The sequence below is a fragment of the Vombatus ursinus genome, unplaced genomic scaffold (assembly GCF_900497805.2).
Source record: "Vombatus ursinus unplaced genomic scaffold, bare-nosed wombat genome assembly UNPS02014872.1, whole genome shotgun sequence".
In the NCBI taxonomy this organism is placed as follows: Eukaryota; Metazoa; Chordata; class Mammalia; order Diprotodontia; family Vombatidae; genus Vombatus; species Vombatus ursinus.
The window spans coordinates 514,959-540,281 of NW_020954650.1; the positions used below are offsets into that span (position 1 = coordinate 514,959).

The window sequence follows — 25,323 nt, forward strand, 5'->3', positions numbered from 1 at the left end:
ACACTTGACATTTACTAGCTGTGTGACCTTGGGCAAGTCACTTAACCCCAATTGCCTAAAAAAAAAATTAAAAAATAATGTGTTTTATAATATTAGGTTAAATTTCAGTGATATAAAATATAAAAAGATAAATATCTAATAATGTCAATAATTCAAGAATTATCAATAATGTCATCTTACAATGGGTCTTAGAGTTTAGATATTATACTTTCCCTACAGATTTTACAAATTAGGAAACTGACACCAAGGGTGACTAAGTGACTTTCCCAAGGTTAGAGCACTAATTATTGGAAAAGTAGGAGTTATAACCCAATTTTCCTGACTCCTGATCCAGTATCTTTTCTGTAGATTGATTTGAAAATGTGAAGAGTGACAGGATGTTAAAGATAAGGAAGTGACTGAGAAAATAAACAGAGCTTAAAAATAGATTTTTGTGAGGCACTTCTGACTTTAGATAGTAGAATCAATAAGGAACCAGTAAAAGGAAGAACTTTTTATTTGAGTCATCTGAGAAGAACCTTCACTAACGAGAAAATAACAAAATCTGAAAGGAGAAGATAGAAGGGACAAGAGATTTAACAGTGCAGTGATCAGGGGCTGATTTCTTTTGTCTCCAATAGTAAATTGCAACTGGAACCATATATCAGAAAACAGAGAAAAAGTAAAAGTAATTTGGACTCTGTTTGGGAAAGCAGGTGAATGGATGAACCATTTCAAAGAAGAAACCTTATTTATATGTCTCAGCAAATGTTCCTCCGTCAAGGTGGTTAGGAAATCTTGATAAAAATGTTTATTTGCAAAAAGATACAACGATCACATTTCAGTGAAAAATTTTCCATTGGAACTATACATAATTACTTGTGGAAACGGATTTTTATAGGTATAACAAGTAGAAGTTAGGCACTGGAAAGAAAGTCGTTTACTGTTCAAAACTCTATTGCATTCCAAAATGAAAATGTTTCTAGTGGAAAACATTGTACTGTTGTTATGGTACCATTTAAAAATTAAACATTTTACCCAGTATATTAATGTTACTACATCAACACAAATGGGAGCAGGAAAACATAGCCTAGTGATAGAACTACAGTTATTGCAGTCATTTTGAAATCTGGAATAAAGATGATATGAAAGGTCAAAATGTCACATAGCATGTGATTTGTAAGGGGAAATCTAATTGTGCTGTAGCATTTGCTCTATCAAATGATTAGAACAGCTGGAATGAAGCCTGTTGGATGGGACAGAAATTAGCAGGGGTTTTTTTTTTTTATTTCGGGAGGGGAAGGACTGAAATCTACTACCTTAAAGAGACTATTTTATATTTTCCTTGCCATGGAGAAGTCTTGGGAGAGGTGAAATGTGTGCAGGTGTGAGGATGAGTTCTGATGCTCTTTTCTCAGGTTTTTAAGAGAGGATGGAGAAGGTGTTGGAGGTGGGAGTGGCTCTAGTTTTTGAGCAGACACTGGAACTTGGATAACCAATAACAGGATTGCTCCTGCTCAAAGCTACTAGAAGAACAACATGAGACCAAGATGAAAGTTAGGGTGAGGTTCAGTCAGAATTCTCCATTCAAGAGAACAGATACCAGACAGTGATTTTTCCCCTGTCCCTCCTTACCCTACCCTCTCTACTTGGGGAAATAAATGTTAAATACAAATCTTACTTGTTATTTAAAGTATATTTATAGTTCTGTTTAATTAAAATTAAAGGCTGAAGGTCAACCACAGCAATTTCTGATTTGTGTTTCATTAGTGGGGAAAGGGATACTAGAGATAGAGAGACAGTAACTGGCATGTTATAGAAAGGGATAGAATGAGATAGAGAAAATAAGACTGTCAAAAGTTACTGGAATTGATCTTGATAGAGGCTCAAGAGATAAATGAAAAGGAATCATAATGATTTATATTTTGTAACTTTCCAAAATAGATTAAAAGGATGAATTTGGTTTTCTCACAGACAAAGGATAAGCTCAGCAATAGTTTCTGGCTGGTGGAGGGTTGAGTGAGCTGTTAGAGCGGGTCATTTGTCCTTCCCATGGAACTTCCTACATTCTAGATAAAGCCAAGGATAAAGTGCAGAAGGAAGTTATGCCTGACTGGAGGAGAAGGAGAGTAACCAGGGATTTCTGCATTCAAAAGGTCAGAAGAAGGATAAGAATCCTAATTCTTTCTCTCTTGCTGTAGTCCCAGTAAAATCATTTTACCTTACACAAAAAATCCTCACAGACCCAGTACTAAAGCACAAAGAAAAGAGGAAACTATAGAATGAGGGGTATCCAGAAGAGAACTGAGAAGTCATCTAGTTCAGCTCTTTTAATTTACAGATACAGAGACTGAGGCTCAGAAAGTTGAAGCCATATGTCCCAGTTTACAAAAATAATAAGTAGCAGAAGAACTGAACCCAGTAAAATGATTCAACAATTCAATTAAACAGTTATTAAATGTCTACTATACAGAAAGTTCTGTGAAATATAATATCTAACTGAGTTTCTGAAGTGGCAGATATTGGGAATTCAGAGCATCAGGGAGGGAGAAAAATGTTGACTAAGATTGGAAAGCACCATCTGTAAGAGGGGGAAAGAATTAAAATCAGCACTGGGTGTGTTTTTTTTAATTAAGGATTAATAAAAAGTATAAAAAAAGAACATTGGGAAAATGATAAGGGTGGTAAAGAAACAAATATAAATAATAGAGGATTATCATATTTGCTTCTCCCTAGGAAGAAGACAAAGAAATGAAAAAGGGAAAGTTGTCTCCAGGAAAAGTGCTTTAGCTGAAACTAAAATACCTAAGGATCAACTTAATCAGTGAAGGAAATTCAGGAAAATTAGAAATAGAAGCAGATGTAAGTGGGAACAGACTTTGTCTTGCATTGAAATTCCAAAGAAGATAAAACAAAATTCACACACTAGAGATGGAAGGAAACTTAGAGACGATCTATCCCAAGTTCCTTCCTTCCTTCCTCTTTTACTTCCCCACTAACTTATGAGGAAGGAAAGAAAACTGTCATTAATTTGCTTTCTGGTCATATGCCTTCTTTGCAAAAAGATGGAGCAAAGTATGCAAAGCTCAATTACCCACTAGGTAGTATAACGTGACTACCATTCTAGAAAATTAATTAAGAAATAAGAGGGCAAAAAGAGCCTGCTCCCAAGGGATTTTCTTACCCACCAGAAAATCATGTCCTTCACTGTTGCTAATAGTATTTGTTCCATTTAAATTTTATCTACATTGCTAACTCAATTGGACCTGATCTTGTATCTCATTTCCATTATTTGTTTATGGGATATGAAGAAGGAATATCCTTCACAATGTACCCCTATTAAACTTCATTTTGTTAGTCCTATCAAAATATTTTCATATCCTGTTCCTGTCATCTAAAGCATTAGCTATCCCCCCTATCTTTGAAGTATCTATTTTTTTGTTATATTATGCATGATTTCTATGCCTTCATCCAAATTACTATTTTTAATAGTTAGATCACAGCCCAGGGCAGAACCTGTGACATTAGCTACCCCCTTCTAGATCAATCCATTAGTTGACACTCTTTTTTTTGGTACAGTGTTATTTAAGCAGCTGCAAATTTAGATAAATTATATATATTATCATTAAGTTTATTATCATTTAATTTCTCACCTTATTGATAAGAGTATCATGAGATGTCTAGATTTGCTAAAAATCTTTTTACATTGTGTCTACATCATCCCCTGGTGCTATGAATTTGAAAACTTCTTTATTGAAAAAGATATCAAAAAAGGAAATGAGATTAATGTGGCATTATTTGTTCTTACTGAACCAATGCTGGCTCTGAGTGATGATGGATTTGCAATACAAATGCTTATAAAGTCTCAGTTTAATAACAATTTTAGAATTTTTTTTTCAGAGAATGGCATCAAAATTCATTGGCCTATGGCTTTAAAAATCTATGTCCTCTCTAAAAAAAAGAATCTTCATTCCCTCCTTTTGGGGAATCTAAATATTTTCCCATAACCAGTTTTCTAATACATCTCTCATGAATATGTATATTCTCAATGAGAAGGGCAGATTTTCAAAGGAATTATGTGTGGTACATCTACACACAAGAAACATATTTTCACTTATTGTCTCTAATGCTTGGAATCCTCTCTCCTCTTATTCTGCCTCCTAACTTACCTGCCTTCCTTTAAGAACCAGCCAAAATTTCTGCAAGAAGTCTTTCTTGATCCCACTCAATGCAAGTGCATTGCCTCTTTCTATTCTTTCCAATATATCCCATCTACATCTTGCTTGCACATTATTGTTTGCATGTTGTCTTCCCCCTTATGCTGTGATTTCCTTGACAGTAGGGACTGTCTTTTACCTTTCTTTGGATGTTCAGTGCTTAGTACTTTGCCTGGCACATGGTAGATGTTTTAATAAATGCTTACTGGCTAAATGTTGACTAAAGTGCTTTGTGAACTTTCAAAGCACTATGCTATTGTTTTTGTTAATAATGTGAAGTAGCTCAGTAGTCTCCTTAGTTGGACTCAAGGGCTTTGGAGCTTTTTGTAGCATTGTCAGTCATGTTATTTCAGCCAAGGGCTATGAAGGTCTATTCTCTTCAGTCAAGTTTTACCAGAAGTACAAAAACCTATGCTGAGATCAAATCTACACCTTTTTCAAATTCTTCTGTTAACTGATTCTGAACTCCTTAGCTCTGCTTAATTCTTCCTGATTCTTCTCAGTTCAACTGTACCATAATTTGCAGTCAGAAATCCATTTAAATATGTATCATAACCCCTTGGCTGAGGTAATTTTCCCTAGGAACTCATTTCTTCAAATAGCAAAAGGAATAAGAGACATGATGGTAAGAAAAGGGAACCACATGCCAGCAGTCCCTCTGATCTACGCAGAATAGCAACTCATATGCAGGTTAAAGAATTCTAAAATTCTATGTTCTATGCAAATAGTGGCTCCTGTAATGACTATAGCTTTCTGAGAGACATTGTGACCTTTAAGCTCTCACTCCCCTCAGCAACCCGTTATATCTTGGTCTTTCTCTTTGACCTCTCTATATAATATTTTTCAGATACTGCCCGTTTCTTACAGGTAAGGTCCACAGATGTTTGGCAACAAAATAGTTTTGCTATCCTCAGGTATGACTATTGCTCTGAGAGGTTAAAAAAAAACAATAGGGACACTAAAGAAGAGTAGTCTTTATGGACCCATGCATTAGCTGGCCCTCTGTAAAAAAGCATGTGCTAATTTGTGAGAGGAGATAGTACGTTACTGCTTTTTGACTTTGGATGACATAGAACCCATAAAGGATTTAACAGCAGCCCTTTCTGAGTCTCTTACAGATTCTTACTGGGAAGAACAGTTAATGCTATACTGATCCATCAACATTTTTTATGCTTGTCCTTTTCAAGTCAAATCTCTCAGTATAGTTATTTTGGTTGTTTCTATTTTTGTTTGTCTGTTTGTTTTTAAGTTTGGCATGACAGCGTTACCCTTCTGTTCTTTGCCTCTACTGTAGTGCTTGCTTTTATAATACTATTATTCAAGCTTCAATTACTCTATTGGGTTATATCTTAGTTTGCCATTGTAGTATATCTTCAGAAGCACTGTGGTAAGTTACAGGGGGCTGTCTCCCTCTCCCCCCACATCCATAACTGCAGAGATAATCTAACTTCTGTTTCACTATCACTGGCACTTCTCTGTCTGCTGCTCAGATTCCACTCTTGCTGGTACTGCTGTCAGTCTCCAATGTATTCTTTCTTCTCTCTCACCTTTGCTTTCTTATCATTTGCCTTCTTTTATGTTTCCACGCTCCTCTGTTTTTATTCTAAAATTATGGTCTTTTATAGACATCATTAGTCAATCAGAGAGATTCCCTTCTTCTTTACAGAGAATTTCTCCACTATGCATACTGCTCTCGGGGCATTCAGGGGCTGCTTCCTTATTATTAAAGAGCTGTATTGTTTATGTGAGTTTTTTGGTATCTGTTTAATCCCTTTTTGTTACTTTTGAGTATAAATATAAATGTATTCCACAAGTTAGAAGGTTCTAGAAAGTTGGTCTCTGAAATAACTTAGGTTTTAGTATCTTCTAGGAGATGACTGATTATATATTTGTATTTACTAACAGCACTATACAATGCATGGCACTAGTATTTGATTCTTCCTTTGCAGTAATTTAGGGCAATTTTATAACTCTAGGGTATCTCCTTTACCATCAATCTCCTACTCTTCTAGGAGTTTCTCCCATTCCAGAGAAATCCCTTCTCTCTACTCAAACAGTTTCTAAAACTTTCTCTCCTGTTTTTTCTTTAAGTATTTACGATGACTAATAAAGCTGGATTGTGATATCACGCTTCATCAGTGAGTGTGATCATCTAAACACACTTCCCCAGGCTTAAAATGTCTTTGTTTCAACCTCTAAAAATTCTTTACTTACACGTCTGGACGTGGCATTGGAGTGAGATTTTAATTTATCATGTATGAAATCAGAAGCTCACATGTTTTTTTTTTTTTCTCCCCTTGATAAATCACTTAAAATGTTTTAGAAAACAACAAATAGATGGCAGCATGGCATAGAGGATAGAAGGCTGGCCTTGGAATCAGAGAAACGTGAGTTCAAATACTAATTAGGATACAAACTAGCTGTGGTCTGCTATTGCCAAATCACTTCTTAGTTTCCCAGTCAAATTCTTGTCTATATGTGATTGAGGAGTTGCTCATCTGCACCTCTGGAATAAAGTTCTAGACTAAAAGAGTTCTCCGTGCTGATACACTGATAAAATCACTGGTATAGACCCCATTCCCTTCCAAAAAATGACAGTTTATGTCAGAGATCAGCTCCATATTAACACCTCTCCAAAGGTTTGAAGTTCACTACAATGCCACTTATGGAATAAAAGGACAATATGGCCTTCCTTTCTCTCCATTTCCATTTCTTCCCTTACCAAAAAAAAAAAAATTCTCTGGGGACAGTGGTGATAGGTCTCCTCTTTGTCTAGTCACTTTCCCCATCAAGACACAAGGAAAAAATGCTCATCTGGTAGGATATGGCTGCTGATTCCATTTCAGTAATCTTTGCATTCTTACAGAAGACAAAAGAGATTAGGGAGAAAGGTTTCCCCCTCCTCATCTCTGGATATGTTGTTGTGTCTGATCCTGAGCTAGATTAATGGCGCTGTTTATTCCTTAAAAATCACTTTACATATAAAACATTTTTTTCACAGCTAAGGACGATCACATATATTATTAACACAATGGTAGTACTATTATTCATGGTGCTAAAATACTATTATTTATGAGACTTCGTGTATATTTCTAGATTCTTCCTATTCCCTGACTTTTCCAAATTGCCAAATCTTGCCTCTATATCTTTCCCATATGTTTTCTTCCCTGTACCCATGCGAACCCTCATCACCTCTCATCTGGATTATTATGACAGTCTTCTAATTGGTCTTCTTGTTTCCAGTATCTCCTCTCCCAAATCAATTTTCCATCATTTGACAATAATAATCCTAAAGCAAAGAAGTCAAACAAGGTGGCCTCTCTCTGAGGTCCCTTCCAGATCAAAATCTATGAATCTCTGATTCCGTCCCTACTGGGTTCAAGAATCTTCAGTGGTTGTCTACTGCATCTAGGATAAACTACAAACTCCTGAACTTGACATTAAAAATCTTTCATAATCTGTTTCTAATCTACTATTTCAGATTTTTTAATATCCCTTGATATTCTAGCTGAAATGGTCTATTTGATGTTCTCTGAAGTCAGTTCTATATTCCCCACATGTATGCTTCTATGGAAGATGTTCCCCATACCTGAAATCCACTCCCTCCTCATTCTGACCTTTTAGAAACTTTTTGTTTCCTTCCAGCTTCAGGTCAGGTACCATCCATTCCAGAAGGCCTTTCTTGATTCTCTTAATAGTTAGTGCTCTCTCAATTGTCTTGTATTTACTTGTATCTGTTTCCATGTTGTCTCTGCCCATAGAATGTAAGATCCTTGAAGACCTTTTCACTTTTGTCTATTTAACCCTAGAATCTAATACAATGTCCTGTACATGACAAATTCAACCAAATCTAAGTACACAACGGAGTTCACTAGAAATCAATACCATATATGATTGTAGCATGTATCTCCTACCAATGGATGTTCTACAACAAAGTCGAAAATCAAGAGTCTACTTTCTCTGTAAATGCCATCACTGCTATGCATTTTTAATAATATAGATTTGGATGACAATAAAATTTAAAATCCACAATATTCACATTATTGCACTCATATTTTCCACATTCACAAAAGGAGAGTTCTTCATGCTAAAACCATGTCAAACTTTCTAAAGCCTTTTCTTATTTAACTTGGGTGTGGTGGTGGTGGTGAATGATATCAGTTCAGTTATATTAGAGCTATCCCACTTTCCGAGACATATAGAGCATCACATGGATAGGCCTTTTACTCAAAACCCATGACAATACAGTTAACTTTACATTCTGTTTTCTTTTAAAAGATAAATGTTTAGTGGGGCCAATATTTGAATATGTAAGCCATGAACAAATGAGGACAAATGGTTGAGTCTTAAAATACTTCTAGCTTCAGGATTTTAGAAGATCTTATTCTAAAGAAAGAAACCAGTTAACCCTTTTTTTTTCATTTTCAATATCTTCATACTAAAACAATCTTTTCTTTTTAAGATATGATATGTAGTGTGGCAACCTTCAATGTCACTAAGACTTTGTAAAAGAGTTTGTGGTCAACATAGATTTTTTTTCTTGCCCCAGTTCAGTCTTGCAATGACTCCTTTGGATTAAAGGACATTTTCTTCCTAGGAATATTCAACAAATATGGAGCAGCAAATTATATCCTCTAGCAGCAAAACAAAAAATGATACACAAAAAAAACCCCTAAAACTTTCTTACTAAATTTGTGGAAGGTCATTACCGATTATCAGTTTAATTTGGAAAGTACAGAAGAGGGCTTAGTCTTTGGATGCTCAGGAAGGCCAGTGGTTTCTTCAACTTATGACTAGAAACTAGAGAGGTAAATCATGTTAACATTGATATGTCCAAAGTAAGTATTTTCTGATTGGCTAAAGGCTAGAGACAATAAGGAATGAGTTGTGAGAGAATGCTACTCAAATCACTCAAAGGTCTTTGTACATAAGAGTATGGCTTCCTAGGGCCAGCTTCCTATCCAGTGGTTCTCTCCTTTTTCTCAATTTTGCTTACTACCTGTCTCTTCCTATCCTTTTTACTTTACTCTTCTTCACATAATATGTTTCTCTCATACTCCAATTAAATACATTCCTACTTTGCTTTCTAAGAGACATTTTGACATTATAATAACTAGCATTTATGCTTTACGTATAAAGCTATGCTTTATGTATGACATCTTATTTAATCCTCACAACCCCTATAGGTAAGTGGTATAATTATCCCCATTTTAAAGATGAAGAAACTGAGGTTATGAGAGAGGTTATTAAGTGACTTGCCCAGGGTCACACTGCTAGTAAGTATCTGAGGCAGGATATAAACTCAAGTTTTCTTGATTTCAAGTCTGACACCATCCATTGCTTTATCTAATCACATTATCTAAATACAATGTTGCAAGGCTTAATGAACAATAAGCAACTTTTTTTATACATGGAGGAGCATAAATTGTGCTTTCTGACTGCTGAATGTTGTTACACTTGGAGAAAGTAAAATTCCCTTTTATTAGAGTAATTAAAGATATAAAACAGAAGTGGGACATAGCTAGAAATAGGCATTCTAGAGACACAAGGACATTTGGGCAGATTATATATGTTCGAGCAGTCAAAAAAATAGCATTTATTAATCCCTAGCATATTGTGCTTAGACACTAGAGCTACAAGGGGGAAGAAAAGATAAAATAATCCCTTATCTCAAGAAGTTTACATTCTGAATCTTAAAATTACATGTGTACTTAGTGAAATTGTTGGAGTTTTTTAAAAGAGCTAACTGCAAGTAAAATGCATTGATTTAAATAGAAAATGTTAGGGTGTAAATCTGGTCTAATTATTATGGCTAGGATAAAGGTTGTTATCACCTTCCTGCCTGCATATGAGGAAGGAATTAAGGGAGGAAGAAATTCTTCCAGTTAGGAGAGCTAAATTAATTGTGCAGCAAGGTTGTACAAAAAAAGAACTTGAAAATTACCATGAACATGAATCACATTTCCTTGGCAAGCTAAGAGTTGCACTTGGGATGTTTCATGTAAACACTATAATGCTTTAGAAATAAGATAACAAATCTTTGTTTCCATTTCTTTTGGACATAATGTAGTGTAGTAGAAAGAACATTGTCTCCAGAGTCAAAGGACCTGAGTTCAAATCCCAAACTGACTCTTACTACTAGTGTGAATTCAGGCAAGCCGTATAACTTCATTAGACCTCAGTTTCCTCATTTGCAAAATGAGGGTATTGAACTAAATGGCTTCTGAGGATTCTTCCAAATCTAAATCTATGATCAATAGCTTTAAATAATATCTAAAAATGAAAGTGAGTTTTTTAGTTAAGATCTGATCAAAAACTGGGGAATGAGACCTTCTATCATTAGAAAGTGATTAAGTTACCTGGCTCACATAAGTTTTCACAGTGGTTTCCATCTTATTCCATTATATTTCTCAGTTTAAAGACTATAATAAAAATACATATAAACGTATGGCAACATCTATGAAGTTTTGATAATTCAATTAGGACTCTTGACATAGGTCCATTTGCTCCTTTATATGGAGCTATTTTCAGAAGTGAATTGTAAAACTGGTAGAATAAAACCAAATTAGACATTCCATGAAAATCCCATTACCTAGAAAACTCACAAATCAGGCAGTGCCTAATTTGAACTTTATAAAAACATTATGCCACTTGAACTTTGTTCCAAATAAATAAACCTAGCAAATTTATTTGGGCACTGATGCTTTTTTGATGCGTATTGTTATTGCACAGCATCAGACTAATGACATTCAGTAAATCAACTATTTGGACATGGGTGCAATTAGGAGGAAAAAGAAAAGGGAGAAAGCTGCAGACATTCACAATTTTAGCCCTCTACTTGGCATACTATAGGCCTTGGCTATGCTTTTCTTTTTTAAAAAATCCTTTCACGGTGCTATAAATTGTGTGAAATATTAGAAGTATTAAAAGGTCAGTTTACTTACTGTTTCTTGGATGCCAACGTACTGCATTTAAGTATGCATTACAGTAATGGAAGAGAAACTCATGCTCAGATTGGAGGATTTTTCCTTGAAGCAAGGGCATCAGATCACGTCCATCAATAACTCTAAATAATAAAGCAATAGAAAGTCTGTGAGAGAAAAGTCACATGTGTCGAGGTGGGAGGGAGAGGGGTTGAAGAGAAATTCCAACTAAAGATTCACCTTTCATTAGTAGACAAAAGAGCTTTACAACTGCATGGGTCTGGTAAATGATGAAAGCCCCATCTCTCTAAAAATAACCATGTTAAACTTCATATTCTGCCTCACATTGCAGTTGTTTTTGTACTTGCATTATCCCACCTACTAAATTAGGACTTTTTATCCCTTTGTGTGGCATGCACCCCTTCTTATGAACCTCTTCTCAGAATATTTTTAAAAGTATAAAAAATACATAAGGTTGTAAAGAGAACAAATTCTAGTGAAGTAGAAATATAATTTTTCCCTTTCAAATCCACGGGCAATCTGAAATCTATCTATGGCTCACTTAAGAGTAGAGGTGGGAGGATTATGTGGGTCCCAGGTTAAGAATTCTTGTACTACACCAATTGATAAATGGTCAAAGGATATAAACAGTCAGTTTTCAGAAGAAATCAAAAATATCTATAGTCACATGAAAAAAATTCTCTAGATAACCACTGTTTAAAGAAATGAAAATTAAAACAATTCTGGGGTACCAACTCACACCTATAAGATTGGCTAATATGACAGAAAAGAAAAATACAAATGTTGGAGAGGACGTGGAAAAATAGGAACACTAATGCACTGGTGGTGGGGTTGTGAAATGATCTAGCCATTCTGGAAAGCAATTTGGTGCTATGCTATAAAACATAAAAGGGCTATAAAACACTGCATACCCTTTGATCCAGCAGTACCACTACTAGGTTTGTACCCCAAGGAGATCAAAGAAAAAAAAAAAGAAAAGGACCTAAATATACAAAAATATTTCTAGCACCTCTTTTTTGTGAAGGCAAAGAACTGGAAATTAAGGGAATATCCATGAGTTGGGGAACGGCTAAACCAGTTGTGGTATATAATTGTAATGAAATACTATTGTGCTATGAGAAATAATGAGCAGGATGCTTTCAGAAAAACCTGGGAAGACTTACAGGAGATGATGCAAAGTAAAATGAGCAGAACCAGGAGAACATTGTACAATGATCACCTGTTAATGACTTAGCTTTTCTCAGCAATACAATGATCAAAAACAATTCTGAAGGACTTATGATGAAAAATGCCATCCACCTCCAGAGAAAGAACTGATGGAGTCTGAATGCAAACTGAAGCATCCATTTTTTTTTTACTTTCTTTATTATTCTTGATTTTTTGTTCTGAATTTTCTTTTGCAGCATGGCTAATATGGAAATATTTTACATGATTGGTTATGTATAATCTATATCAAATTGCTTACCTTCTCAAGAAGAGAGGAAGAGAATCTAGAACTCAAAATTTTACAAAACAAACGTTAAAAAGTTTTGTTTACATATAATTGAGAAAAATAAAATAAAAATTAAATGTTAATTTAAAAAATAAAAGAACCCTTGTACTAGATCCCAAACTCCTTGTTGGTAGGAGTGTTGAAGTCCTTATAGTACCTAGCACAGTGCTTTTGACTGGAGTCAATCTGGTATGGTAATGGATGAACTAGCTAATAAATTGTTGCAACTTGATTGCTTTGTGGAAAAATCAAGATGGAACAATTTAAGCTACAATTACTTCATGACGAAATCAAAGGAAAAGATTAAACCACAGTCAAGGTGACAGTATGAAGGTGGATGGTACTGTGAAAAGATCATTTAGTTAGAGGACCTGGACTAAATCTCAGCAAATATGTGAATTTGGGCAAATCAGTTAACCTCCATTTGTTTCAGTTTTGTCATTAATGGTAAAGTTGGTCTAGAAGGCCCATAAAGTACCTTCCAATTTTAAATCTATCCAGGTCATCAGACACTTCCACGAGTTCTTTTTTTCCATCTTAGGTTGTCCCTACATGAGAAAAGTACACAATATACACTAGTCTCTCTCAGTTTAGTCACCTCTCTTCCCTATAACCTGCTCTCCAGGTCCTTGATGTAGTTTTGATTGCATTTTCTCACATTGAATTCCAGTTGTACTGGTTGGCTTGTAACAGTAGATGAGGGAGGTATCGTGCTCTTTACTCAGAACCAAAATATATGGGAGCTAGAACTTTAAATCTTTCAAAGCATGATTATTTTCCCATTAAAAATATTTTTCTTTTTATCTTTGTATCACCAGCACATACATTGCACAGTGTCAATCTTCCTGAATTAGAAAAGAAGCTTCCTGTTATAATGTGAATGGCCTTTCCTAATCACCCAGTTCCTATTCTTTCAAGGGTTTATAGTATACTCCAAAAGACTCTTACCAATACAGCTTATAGGAAGTGGAGAGCAACAAGAGTTTCCAGAGAAGGGAGCTGACTGAATTAAGAGAGAACATGGGAAAATCATGTTTGTGGTGAACAAATAAGGTGGCAGAAGGACTTGTATGGGGGACTCTGATGAACTGGAAATGCTGAGCCAGAAACTGGCAGGGGGGTTAAGACTGGATGATGAAAAAAAAAATTAGTGTGACTTTTTTCCAGGCTAGGAAGAAGGGAAGAATAATTGAGAAATAAAACTACAGAAAAGAATAAGACTTCAGTATGTCCTTGAGAGCTGGAGGTTTCTAAGTCAGGTGGATCTATCTCCACAGGTTCCCAGAGGCATTCGTGGGACTAAAGACCAGGTATTCAAAAGGTCATTCAGGTCAGCTGATTATATTCCCTTTGTATGCTTGGTATTTGATTGGAATAGTCAGGAATTCTAGATTAGAGTTAACAGTCCCAATGAAAAGAAGTTATATTTATAGACTGGTATTTTTCAGCTTAACTATTTCAAAAGCAATCAATGTGTTTGTTAGTTCTATGTATTTAATGCATGTTCATTTCTCCGAGATTACAGTACTAGTTCTGCTAGGAAAAAAAAACTGGGAAGCAGTTTTATTAAGAATTCTGGAAAAGAATTCTGGGAATTGTAGAAGAGGAGGGATAATTTTTCTAACACTATGCAAAAAATACATGCACAACAAATATTTGTTGAATTTAACTTAATTGGTTAATTAGCAGAATGCTGAAAACTGGCAAAATTCTATCAAACTCTTCATAGCTTGTTTCTCTTGATTTTTTTTTTTGCATAATTCAAGAAAAATTTTTTCCTTAAAAAGCTTTTTTTTATTCATCAATTTTTGTTTCCACAGAAGTGGCACTATGGCTAGAGAAGACAATCATATCAAGTTCATGGACAATTAGACTTATAAAGAAAAATAAATTCAAAATACAGTAAGTAGGCCTACACTAAAGAGCCCTTACTAGTCAGAATGAAATGCAGTTAGAATTAAAGGCCCTGACTAGAATTATGTATCTTATGTTTACAATGTTCTCAATCTACTCATAAACATCCTAATGGCCATGGAAGGAATTGCCTCAAGTGGAGGGAGAAGGTATGCCATGAGATAAAATAATTTGGAAAATCAATCGCAATCAATAGAGAATTAAGAGAATTTTCTTAAAGAAAAAGCTAATTGCAAATTTGCATTTTTACAAACAGTTGAAATAAAATTCAACAAGCAATTACTAAGCACACACTATATCCAGGGCACTGTACTAAGTTGCTAACCAGATGAAAATATTTACAAGCAGAACAATGCAGATGAAATCAGGGACAAATAGCTCTTTGAAAGAGTTAAAAGGTTTAGCTTCCACATCTACTTATTCTAAATAAAGAGCACTAAATTTGCTCTATCATCTTCTATCACAAGGCATGAGAAAATTGAAAAATATAACAAGGCTATTATACGTATACATACAACATTATATATCACATATGAATGTTTGAGTAGTGTTGCATCTTCTGAGCTGCCTGTGGTTTATTCAGTGTCATTAATACCCCTTCAGGTAATTATAGTCTTGTTGCTTAGCTCTTCTCTGGTCTTGGCCCTTATTATTAATCATGAGCTCTCGAAAAGCCTACGAACTGAAAATTTTCTATTATCATAAGTTAAAAATAAGAACAAAAGATAAACTTGGACCAATTCCCAATCCCATTTTCTTGTTAACTATAACAGTTAGAATGAGAAACATGGTGGAGACAGTTCTATTCAAAAAACAGCATCTATTCTGAAATACAATTTCTATTCTAAAACAGTAGTTACTGTCTTTAGTTCTTTTCAAATCCTTCCCAAGAAGGATTCAAGACATAATAATGTAGCATTTTGAATTGGGCAGAAAGAAAGGAAAGGAAGGAAGGAAGGAGAGGTAAGTAGGGAGTACATAACTAGGAGTCACGTAGGGAGTGTGGAACCATGGCTCTTAGTGTTAACAAAGCTGGCAGGGGAGGTGAGGAGCCGGGATGGATAGGTCTTCAAAATCTATATTGTTATCACCTCCCAGTGGAAAGAGAATCTGTCTAGAGATCCAGATGGTGAGATAGTACCTGTTGTGCCAGTTGACAATAACTAATTTTACCTTTTGAGAAGCTACTCTTTGTCTTGCGCCCACTACAATTAACACTAGAAATTAAGGATAAATATATATGTATATACATATATATACATATATATTTTAAAAGGTGATGATGATAATATGAAACTAATCTTACTTAAGTTTTTTTCTGCCTCATCCCACCCCGCCAAAAAAAAAACCTCAATGCTTAGAGCCTCTTTGATTATTAAGAAGCAAAAGGACTAGATTTTTTTCATCCTTTTGAACAGGAAATCTTAGTTTGCAATCATTTTTAGCTTCAAATGCAAAGATGAATCTCATTTTTTATATTCTGTACCTAACATGTCATTTCCTAGAAGCACTCAATAAATCAACTGCCATGGTGAGCCAATTTATAACAGTGCTGCAGAAATATTGGTCTTTCAAAGTAGAGCTCATTTCTGCCATGAAAAATGGAAAGCAACCTGATTTGGCTGAACTTTTCAATGGTGCCTACATTCACACAACACTTAGTTTCTCAAACAAGTTTGCTTCCAGAATCATCATTCACACCATGGGAGTGCAGTATGAATTTTCACAAAATAGGAACCATGATCCCATTAAAACTGTTATTCTATATATGAACTTCCAATGTATATTAAACTCAGTAAGTGCATAGCGCAATGTTTGGAACACAGTAAATACACACTAATAAATGACTGTCAATTGATTGGCTCAAATCTTCAGTCTTTTAAAAGCTCCATTAGGGCAGTCTGTGTTCTAATGAAATGTTATAGCTTATATTATCTGCCACACAACTCATTTCAATTAAGAATTTTATGTTATGGCCATATCATAAATAATTTAAAGACTACTGTAGTGGTTTCTCTCATTTGTTTTCAGAAAATTAACTTTTTTTAAAATTTTTTATTGGGAAAGTGAAATTATTTGGAAATCAGTCCACCCTTGGTAGCTTGCTAAGAGCATTAATAATTAATTTATATGGCTCCATAGTTATATAACTTGAGGTCAGGCTGTATGCCATGGAGCTGACCTTAACATTTAGTTAGAAATGATTTTAGAAACTTCCCCAAGAGATCTTTCCAGTTGTGCTTATATATAATGCATGTTTAACAAAAAATAAGCAATAGCTATTTCAGGGAAATAATCGTCATAGAATCATATTGTTGTTGTTCAGTCATTTCAGTCATGTCCAACTCTGTGACCTCATTTGGAGTTTTCTTGTAAAAGGTAGTAGAATGGTTTGCCATTTTCTTCTCCAGCTCATTTTACAGATGAGGAAACTGAGGCAAACAGGGTTAAGTGGTTTGCCCAGGGACACACAGTTAGTATCAGCCCAGATTTGAACTTAGGAAGAAGTCTTTCTGACTCTAGGTCCAGCACGTTATCCACTTTTCCACCTTCATAGGGTCATAGGATTTTGGAATCGCAAAGACCTTAGAGATCCAACCCCTTTTAATAATTTTGGAAAATAGAGCCTTAAGAGCTAAGGTGATTCATCTCCAGTTCACACAGTTAGATGTATTATGAACGCAAATAAGTAAATTTCTTCATTCTAACTTAATAAAGGAAAATTGGATGGGAAGCAGAATGGCATTCTTACTTTTTTATAAACTGCAGGAGTAGGGTTCACGGTATTGGGCACTTAAAACTTGACTACTGAGAATATCTTTAATTGTGTACACTTCCCAACTGCCTTATAATAAAATCAAGATTTATAAATCTCATCCAAACTCAAAGAGGTTGTGCACCTACTTTGCAATCTCTGTGGCTTTGTGCATGATGGGCTCTTACTGTCAGGTTTTAACAATAGAAACAGCAGAACAAAATAAAGGGTAGGTATACCCCCAACACAAAGAGTGCTTTTTCACCAATTTTGAAATAGCTAATATAAAATTATTAGAGTAGTAATAATGTTTCAGGATGCCTAGATGATTTCCCATCCCCCAACTCTCTGCCAAAAGACTTCCAAAGTGACTGTATTCTTTTTTAATAACTCTCTTTTGCTCCAACACGTCTTGTATCACCGAAGATTGCCCTTAACTTGTATCCAAAATCCATTTGTTTCCAAGTAGGGGGGACTAATTTTTTGAGTCTTTGCCTGAGGTGATGGGGCATCAAAATTCTTTTGATAAAACACATAGAAATTAAATTAAAATAAACTACTGAAGTATACAAATGAAACTGCCATTCACAAAAAGAATCCTGATGAAGGCATACCATAGGTTCAAATTATGGATCTTCTTTCATAGTAAGTTAAAAATTTGCAAACCAAAAATCCCATAGTGGAATGTATCACTGGTGCTCTAAGGATATGCAAGCAATCTTTTTTACCTAGGAGGAAACTATGACTATGTGGGCTGTTCTCCTCGCTGGCAAACCTTTGATTGGACAAGAAAGTACTCCCTAGAGAAAAAATTTTCTTTATTTTAAAGGAGAAAAAAAAAGGTCTCTTTGTAGGAAGGGAGTCTGATTAAAAGCAATTCCCAAATTTCCATAAGTCTGGGAAGAAGTTTGTAAGAATAACATAATTAGTAATAGAATACTCCAGTGCTTTTCTACCTAGGTTAGTCCTATTTATACAAGTTCAACATCTGGAAATTATATTATTCTTTTTAAAGCTATTATTTATAGTATTATTTCAATTACATTCGAGAAACATTTGTTTGCTCTTGCAAAATACTAAGGTTCTACAGAAAATCTTAGTTTAGATAAGAAATTGTCTTTACCTTAATCTAATAGAGAAATGACAGAAACATAGATAACTATTGACACACAATATTACACAATAAATGTGTTAGAGTTACAAGGCAAACTGTTATGGTCAATAAAATAGAGGAAGATGGTGCCTGATTGAGAGATCAGAGAAGGAAAGCTTCATGTAAGAAGATATGTTGCTTGGGTTAGCTGATGATAAGAGGTATGGAATAACTCATCAGCCAAAGAAAAAAAAAAAGAAAAGAAATTCCAGGCATAGGAAATTATGTGAATAAAGACACAAGGGTGGAAAATTCCAAGGTATTTACAAGGACAAAAGACAGAAGTGGAAAAGACAACACTACAGTATCTAGTAGGAAATAATATAAAATAAGGCTGGGTGGTGCCAGATTGTAAAGGGACTTGAATGACAAGCAAAAGGATTTAAACTTTACTTGATAGTGATAAAAAAAAAAAACCACTGAAGATGTTTGAGCCTCTCAGGAATGATGACTGGAGCTATGTACATAAAATATTGTAAGATTGTACATAAGAGAGTAATACAGTTGATTGCATAGAGGATACAGTGCTGCACTTAGGGTCAAGAGAACTTGGATTTGAATATTGATTCAGACACTTGGTAGCTGTGTAACTGTGAGCAGGTCATGTGATGACAGTGAGTCTCAGTTTCCTCATCTATAAAAATGGGTACAAAACCAGTACTGACCTCCAAGGGATTTTGTGAGAGTTAAATGAGGCAATACACATAAATCACTTTATAAACTTAAAGCGCTAAATGCATGTTAGCTATTAGTTAAGTAAACAAGCTTTATTATGTGCTTACTATGTGCTAGGCACTGTTGACACAAAAAATTCTTTTTATTATTAATCTGGTAATGGGAAGAATGATGGACTAGAGGAGTTATAAGTGGGAGCAAGAAGATGACAGGAGACCATAGCAATAATCCAGGTGAGCAGTAATGAGGTTCTCTACTGGGCTAGCAACAATAACAATGGAAAGGAGAGGCTAGATACAAAGGACAAAATAGAGGCAGAATTGGTTTTGTGACTGTTTGAATATAAGAAATGAGAGGAAAAAGTCAAAGAAGGTCTCAAGCACTGAAGATGAATGGTGATGCCAAAAACAAATTGGCTCCAATAAGATCAACCAATTAATATACAATATAACACTTTAGAGGTCTGATATTCTTAGAATAGTTTTTTTTTAATGTGGATATGAAACTAATTTAAAAGAATAATTCTCAAAATTAAGAGCTAGAATAGTGAAGATAATTATGATCCTGTCATATGAAAAGAAAATGCAATTAGTGAAATAGGAGAAGATTGAGAGAATTCCAGTTCAACCCCTCTTTGAAGCAGTAAGTGAATAACAGATTGTCAGGAAAAAGAAACAGATGCTTAAAACACCTCATTTTTCCTTCCTGGTGTGATTACACAGGAAGTGAAAATAAGGAACTGACAGAGGAAATAACTGTCATGGAAGCTTCCCTATTTTTGAGAAAAAAAAAAGAACGGAGGACCACAGCTTGAAAAAGATCAATTTTGAGAGGTGAGAAAGCACATCTTTGAATTCTTTTCCTGTTGAGTTGCTGTTTTATTGGCTTTTTCCCCTTTTCTCTTTGAAAGGGTAGAAGATGAATTTAAACAAGATTTGTAGTAGCCTACATGACATTAGCCTGGCCTGCAACCAAACTAATGAAAACAATTAATCAGCATACTTCAAATAAAACTCCCCAGAATAGTAATAACACTTAACAGGAAACTGTTGGCAGTGCCATATAAAGTTGTATTTAAATTTAAGAGACAGACATTTAGTTTAGGATTTGCTAAATGAAGACATGCTGGTAAATTGGGGTTTTAACTGTTGTGCCAGATGCATCCCTTGTTGCAACTGCTGGGAGTTCTTGGAGAATGGGACCAAAAAAATGGTCTCAGAGGGGAAAAAGAGGCCTGGGAACAGGCAGCTCCATGGCTGCTACCCACTAATAGACCAGTTAAGGAAACTGGCTGGGAAAATCCAAGAGGTGGACGTCAGAGGGTCATGTCAGAGACTGCTAATTGCTATAATTCTCATTCTCTGTCTGTCTGTCTGTCTCTCCCATCCTTCTCTCTCTCTCTCTCTCTTCCCTTTGTTTGTCTTCCATTCCCCCTTTAATTTTTAATTTTGCTTTACCCACTATATATTTCTTAGCATATGATCACAAAAAAGTTACATTTGTCCAAGGTAGGAGGAATAGACTTTATCTAGCTACACTATGCCAACAATGAGAATGACTTCTAGGTGGAGTCAAATTACAGACCTTCCTTTTTTCCCCAATTTTTATTTTATTTTTCCATTGCCAAGCATTTTTTTTTGTTTCTTCCTCCTCATAAAAATACACATGGTCAAGCAAAGCAAATTAGAACCATGTTTCTAAAATCCCTTAAAGCTCTCTTGCACTTGGGAGCTCATAGGACATGATGATAAAAGAAGGGTCTTTCAGATGTATTGTTGGGTTTCCTACTCAATATTTAAACAGCCACAGATGACAAATCTCGCCTAAGTCACTGTAGAACTTGGACAATCAAGACTGTGAGATCTCATTTAGATTCTAAGCGAATACCATGTAAATATAGTACCTGTCATCAGGCAATGTTGCTCCTGCAAGTTTGACAATGGTTGGGAACAGATCCATGTTACTAGTTGGCTCATCGATCACTGTTCCAGGCTGTAGCACTCCTGGCCAGCGAAGAAGTCCTGGAATCCGGATACCTCCTTCCCAGTTATTAGCTTTTCCACCTGAATGAATGAAGGATAGAGAGCAGGAGAGACTTATATTAGATGTTCTTGTAAAATATCCTGACCAAGTTCGTATCATATGTTTTGGGTATGAGTAGGCGTAAGAGAAGAATGTTTAAGGGTGAAAAATTAGAAAAAGAAACATTCTTGTGATGTCAACTGGATTCACAAGAATGTACTGAGTACCATGCGGTTAGCACTTATGAAAGAAAATGTATAGCATGTTCCCTGCCCACAAAGTGTTTGGAGATAATTGTTAAATTGGTTTTTTTTTGTTTGTGTGTTATTGTAATTTACCACAAAAGGCTGTTTGGATAATTTTCTTTTGTAATCTCATGAGCATAAGAAACTTCAGCTATGGAATCTCCCTCCATCAATGGAGATCAACAATCTGTAATTTATAGTCTTAGAGAGCTACTTAGGGATGCTATGAGGTTAAGTGACTTGCCCATGGGCTCACATATTTGTATGTGTCAGAGGCAGATGAATCTGGATTTCATGTTTTCAGGATGGGCTCTCTATTCACTATACCACCATGTTTCTTAGTTTAGAGATATGAGACAAATTCAGAAAATAATCAGAGTAGAATATGAGAATCTAAGTGATTATGTGCTTGTATTTGTGATAAAATAAAACAGTATAAGCAGGAACCAGAGCAATTGATATGGACCAAAATTGACAGGGAAGATTTTATATATACAGAGGTAGAACCAGACAAATTGGACACTAGATGAGTAATGAGGAAAGTTCTCCTGGAGTAAAGAGAGGGGATGAAGGAGAAGAATTTTTTTTTAAATAATAAGCATGCACTAATAAAAAGATCAAATCTCTTCCCCCCACAACATGTTTTAATATGTCCCCAAAGTGTAATACAATTCTGGTCATATTTTAAATGATCTGGACAACCAGAGATCTAATATCCCTATATTAAAATAAAGGAGGCAGCTAGGTGGCTCAGTGGGTAGAGAGCAAACCTAAGGTCAGTAAGACCTGAGTTCAAATGTGGCCTCAGATACTTACTAGCTGGGCAAGTCAGTTAACCTCTGCCTTAATCCAATGAAGAAGGAAATGGCCATCCATTTCAGCATCTTTGCCAATAAAACCTGATGGACAGTATGGTCCATGGGATTATGAAGAGTTGAACATGACTGAACAACTGAGCAATAACAACAAATATTAAAATAATGGGGCAAGAAAAGCGAGAGTGGTCAGGAAACAAGAGAGTCTGTCATGAAAAATCTAGATGATGATATTCTGTAAAATAAAGGTTTTGTTGTCTTAAAGTATATATTACAAACATATACAAATTGGTACTAAGATAAATGGTATAAATGAGAAAATCCCCAACATTTTATAGGAAATTGAGAACATTAAAGTTCTTTAACATACGAGATTTAATTTCTGAAGATAAAAATTAAAGGCAGCTTGAAAGATCTCTTAATTTCTTGAATGCTAGATTTGATTTAAAAAAAAACCTTTTTGTTTTGTATTGGGTTCCTTTCATTAATAAGATCTTAAAAACAGTTGCACTGATCTGTATTATGTGTACCAGTTTCCAGGCCAAAAATGAAAAAAAAAACTTCAAAGGTTTGTAATCTTCGTGTTTATACAGCCTCTTTCTTTGAGAAGCTAAGAATGCTCTTCCTCCTTCATCACAATATTCTCAACAGCACCTTAAGGTAATTAGGTGACAAGTATATTACCCTTATTTCACAGATATAAAATCTGAGAAATGGAAAATTTAGATCATTTGCCAGAGTTCACACAAGTTGTCGGAAGCAGAGTCCTAGGAGGATTTTCAGTACATGAGTTCTAGTCTGGTTAGCTTTATACTAGGCCAGATTTTTTCAGTTTTTGCCTTAGCAATTTTAAATTAAAGCTGTTACATTTACAGAGTGATCATTCAGTGATGTAAAGAATATTATCATCAGTGTGTTTGACACATTTTCTTGGTCCCACATGGTTAAGGAAAGGTAAGCCATATAAAATTTGAAGATAGGCCAGAACACCGACACACTGAAAATGTGTACACCTCTCACCTCCAGAATTCTCTTTGCTTATTTATTTCAGTATTTCAAAAGATTCGATTTCACCAGGCTGAATGTTCTCTCCTGACAGAGATTACAATTCTTCTACACTTCAGTTAGTGTTTTCATGAATTACTGAAACCAAAAAGAGTCATCTTCAAGTGATTAACTGTCCATATTAATGAAACTTTTTTGAATTTAACTAGTCTGGTGTTCCAGGGCAGCTAGATGGTACAATGGATAGAGTGCCAGGTCTGGAGTTAGGAAGACTATTGTTCCTGAATTCAAATCTGGCCTCATGCACTTACTAGCTGTGTGACCCTGGGTAAGTCACTTAACCCTGTTTGCCTCAGTTTCCTCACCTATAAAATGAGCCAGAGAAGGAAATGGCAAACCACTAATGTGTCTTTGTCATTTCAAAATACCAAATGAGGTTACAAAGAGTCAGATGTAACTGAAAAATGACTGTACAACAATAGTCTGGTGTTCAGATGACAGGCACAGTCCATTCTTGAGCCCCTATCTGAGGCACGGATTGGAGAGCCTGGGTCCCTGCTATGCCCCAGTACTATAGAAGGGCAGGACTTTAGGGGAACTTTCACATATTGATTAAAATAAATACATCACGTTTTTCTCATTGTTGATCTCACCAGTACTTTTTTCATTATTCTGAATATATTAAAGGTTAGCTACGTGGCATTAAAAGACAAAGAAGAGTGTGACAGAGTTAAAAGGCATAGATACAGTTGCAGATTTGGGTTTGATTCCCGGGATCATACAGCTAGTAAATGCCTGAAGCCTAATGTGAACTCATGAAAATGAGTCTTCCTAATTCCAGGTTTGAGTATATGCCCAGCAAATTATAGTGAAAAGTGCATTAGTTTGAGTCAGAAAACATAGGCTCAAATTGCATCTCTAGTATTCTCTGTGTGAAGTGAACCATTTCATCTCTTTAGGTCTCAGTCTCCTCATCTATAAAATGAAAGTGTTAGATAACCTCTAAGATTCCTTCCGGTTCTAAAGCTAGTCCAATTCTGGGTACCACATCTTAAAAACATTGATCAGATATATCTCACATCCCAAGGAAAGTAATTACGATGGTGCAAGGACTGAAAGCCTTGCCATATGAGAACAGTCTAAAAGAACTGGTGATATTTATCCTGGAAACATGATGCTTCAATATCCAACACAGCTGAACTTACTCAACCTTCAACACATGGGAAATTTTAGCTGTGTAAGGTTTTCCTTTCATAGTTCACAGTTTGTATTTAGAAGGGAAAAAAAAGGTACACTGATAAACATAATAGCATTCTATTTATGTAAAGCTATAAGAAGAACTTTATACAAAATGCATCAGGAAATGTTTTTTTTCTAAATTGTAGCAGATTTGCACATTAATGCCCACATTTCTACAGGGAAAACCATGTTTTAGGAAGTACAATCACACATTCAAGAGTATGTGTTTATGTGCATGATATTTGTCAGATGGTGTAGCTTGTTGTGTTTTTTTTTTTTCTAAACCAGTCTCACATTTTTCCCCCTTGGAATTAAATATGCCCATAAATGTTACTAAATTAAAAAAAAGGATATGTATCTACCAGGCAATGGATACAATGGAAACAAAAAGATGAACATTCATTAATTTGTTTATTCAAACAGCATTTATTGGCCACTTACTATAAGCAGGAATGTTCTGTGAAGGGATTAGGGGTGTGTGGGGAAAGTTACAAAGATATGACTTCTGAAAGCTTACACTCTCCTAAGGGAGATATGGTGAACACAAGACAGTTATAATACGAGTCACTATGTGTTATATGAGTGGCACAGAAATGACATACCGTGAAAGTAAAGAATCTGAATGACTGCTTGCAGCTGGAATAATCAGGGAAGGAGCTATATTTTGAAAAATGGGTAGGATTTGGGAAAACAAAAGTAAGAGAAAGTCAAATGTTCCAAATGGATAGGATAAAGAGGTATGGAGGTGGAAAATTAAAATAAAGGCTTAGAAGACAATCAGTTACCCTGAAACAAAGGTCTTGCTAGGAAGCTGGTAGTAGATAAAGCTGGAAAGTTAAGATGGCATCAATTTATAGAGGACCCTGAA

General features: G+C 35.2%; 1 protein-coding gene across 9 annotated transcripts in view; it reads right to left on the reverse strand.

Moving 5' to 3' along the window:
- The window catches only part of STS (steroid sulfatase), a 175,887-nt gene that overhangs the window by 18,855 nt on the left and 131,709 nt on the right, over positions 1-25,323 (reverse strand). For all 9 annotated transcript variants that reach the window (XM_027842421.1, XM_027842415.1, XM_027842416.1 and 6 more), the window contains 2 exons: positions 21,033-21,192; positions 11,141-11,262 (listed from right to left, as the gene is read on the reverse strand). In XM_027842421.1, the coding sequence (XP_027698222.1) occupies positions 11,141-11,262; positions 21,033-21,192 (282 nt within the window). The remainder of the gene's footprint in view (positions 1-11,140; positions 11,263-21,032; positions 21,193-25,323) is intronic.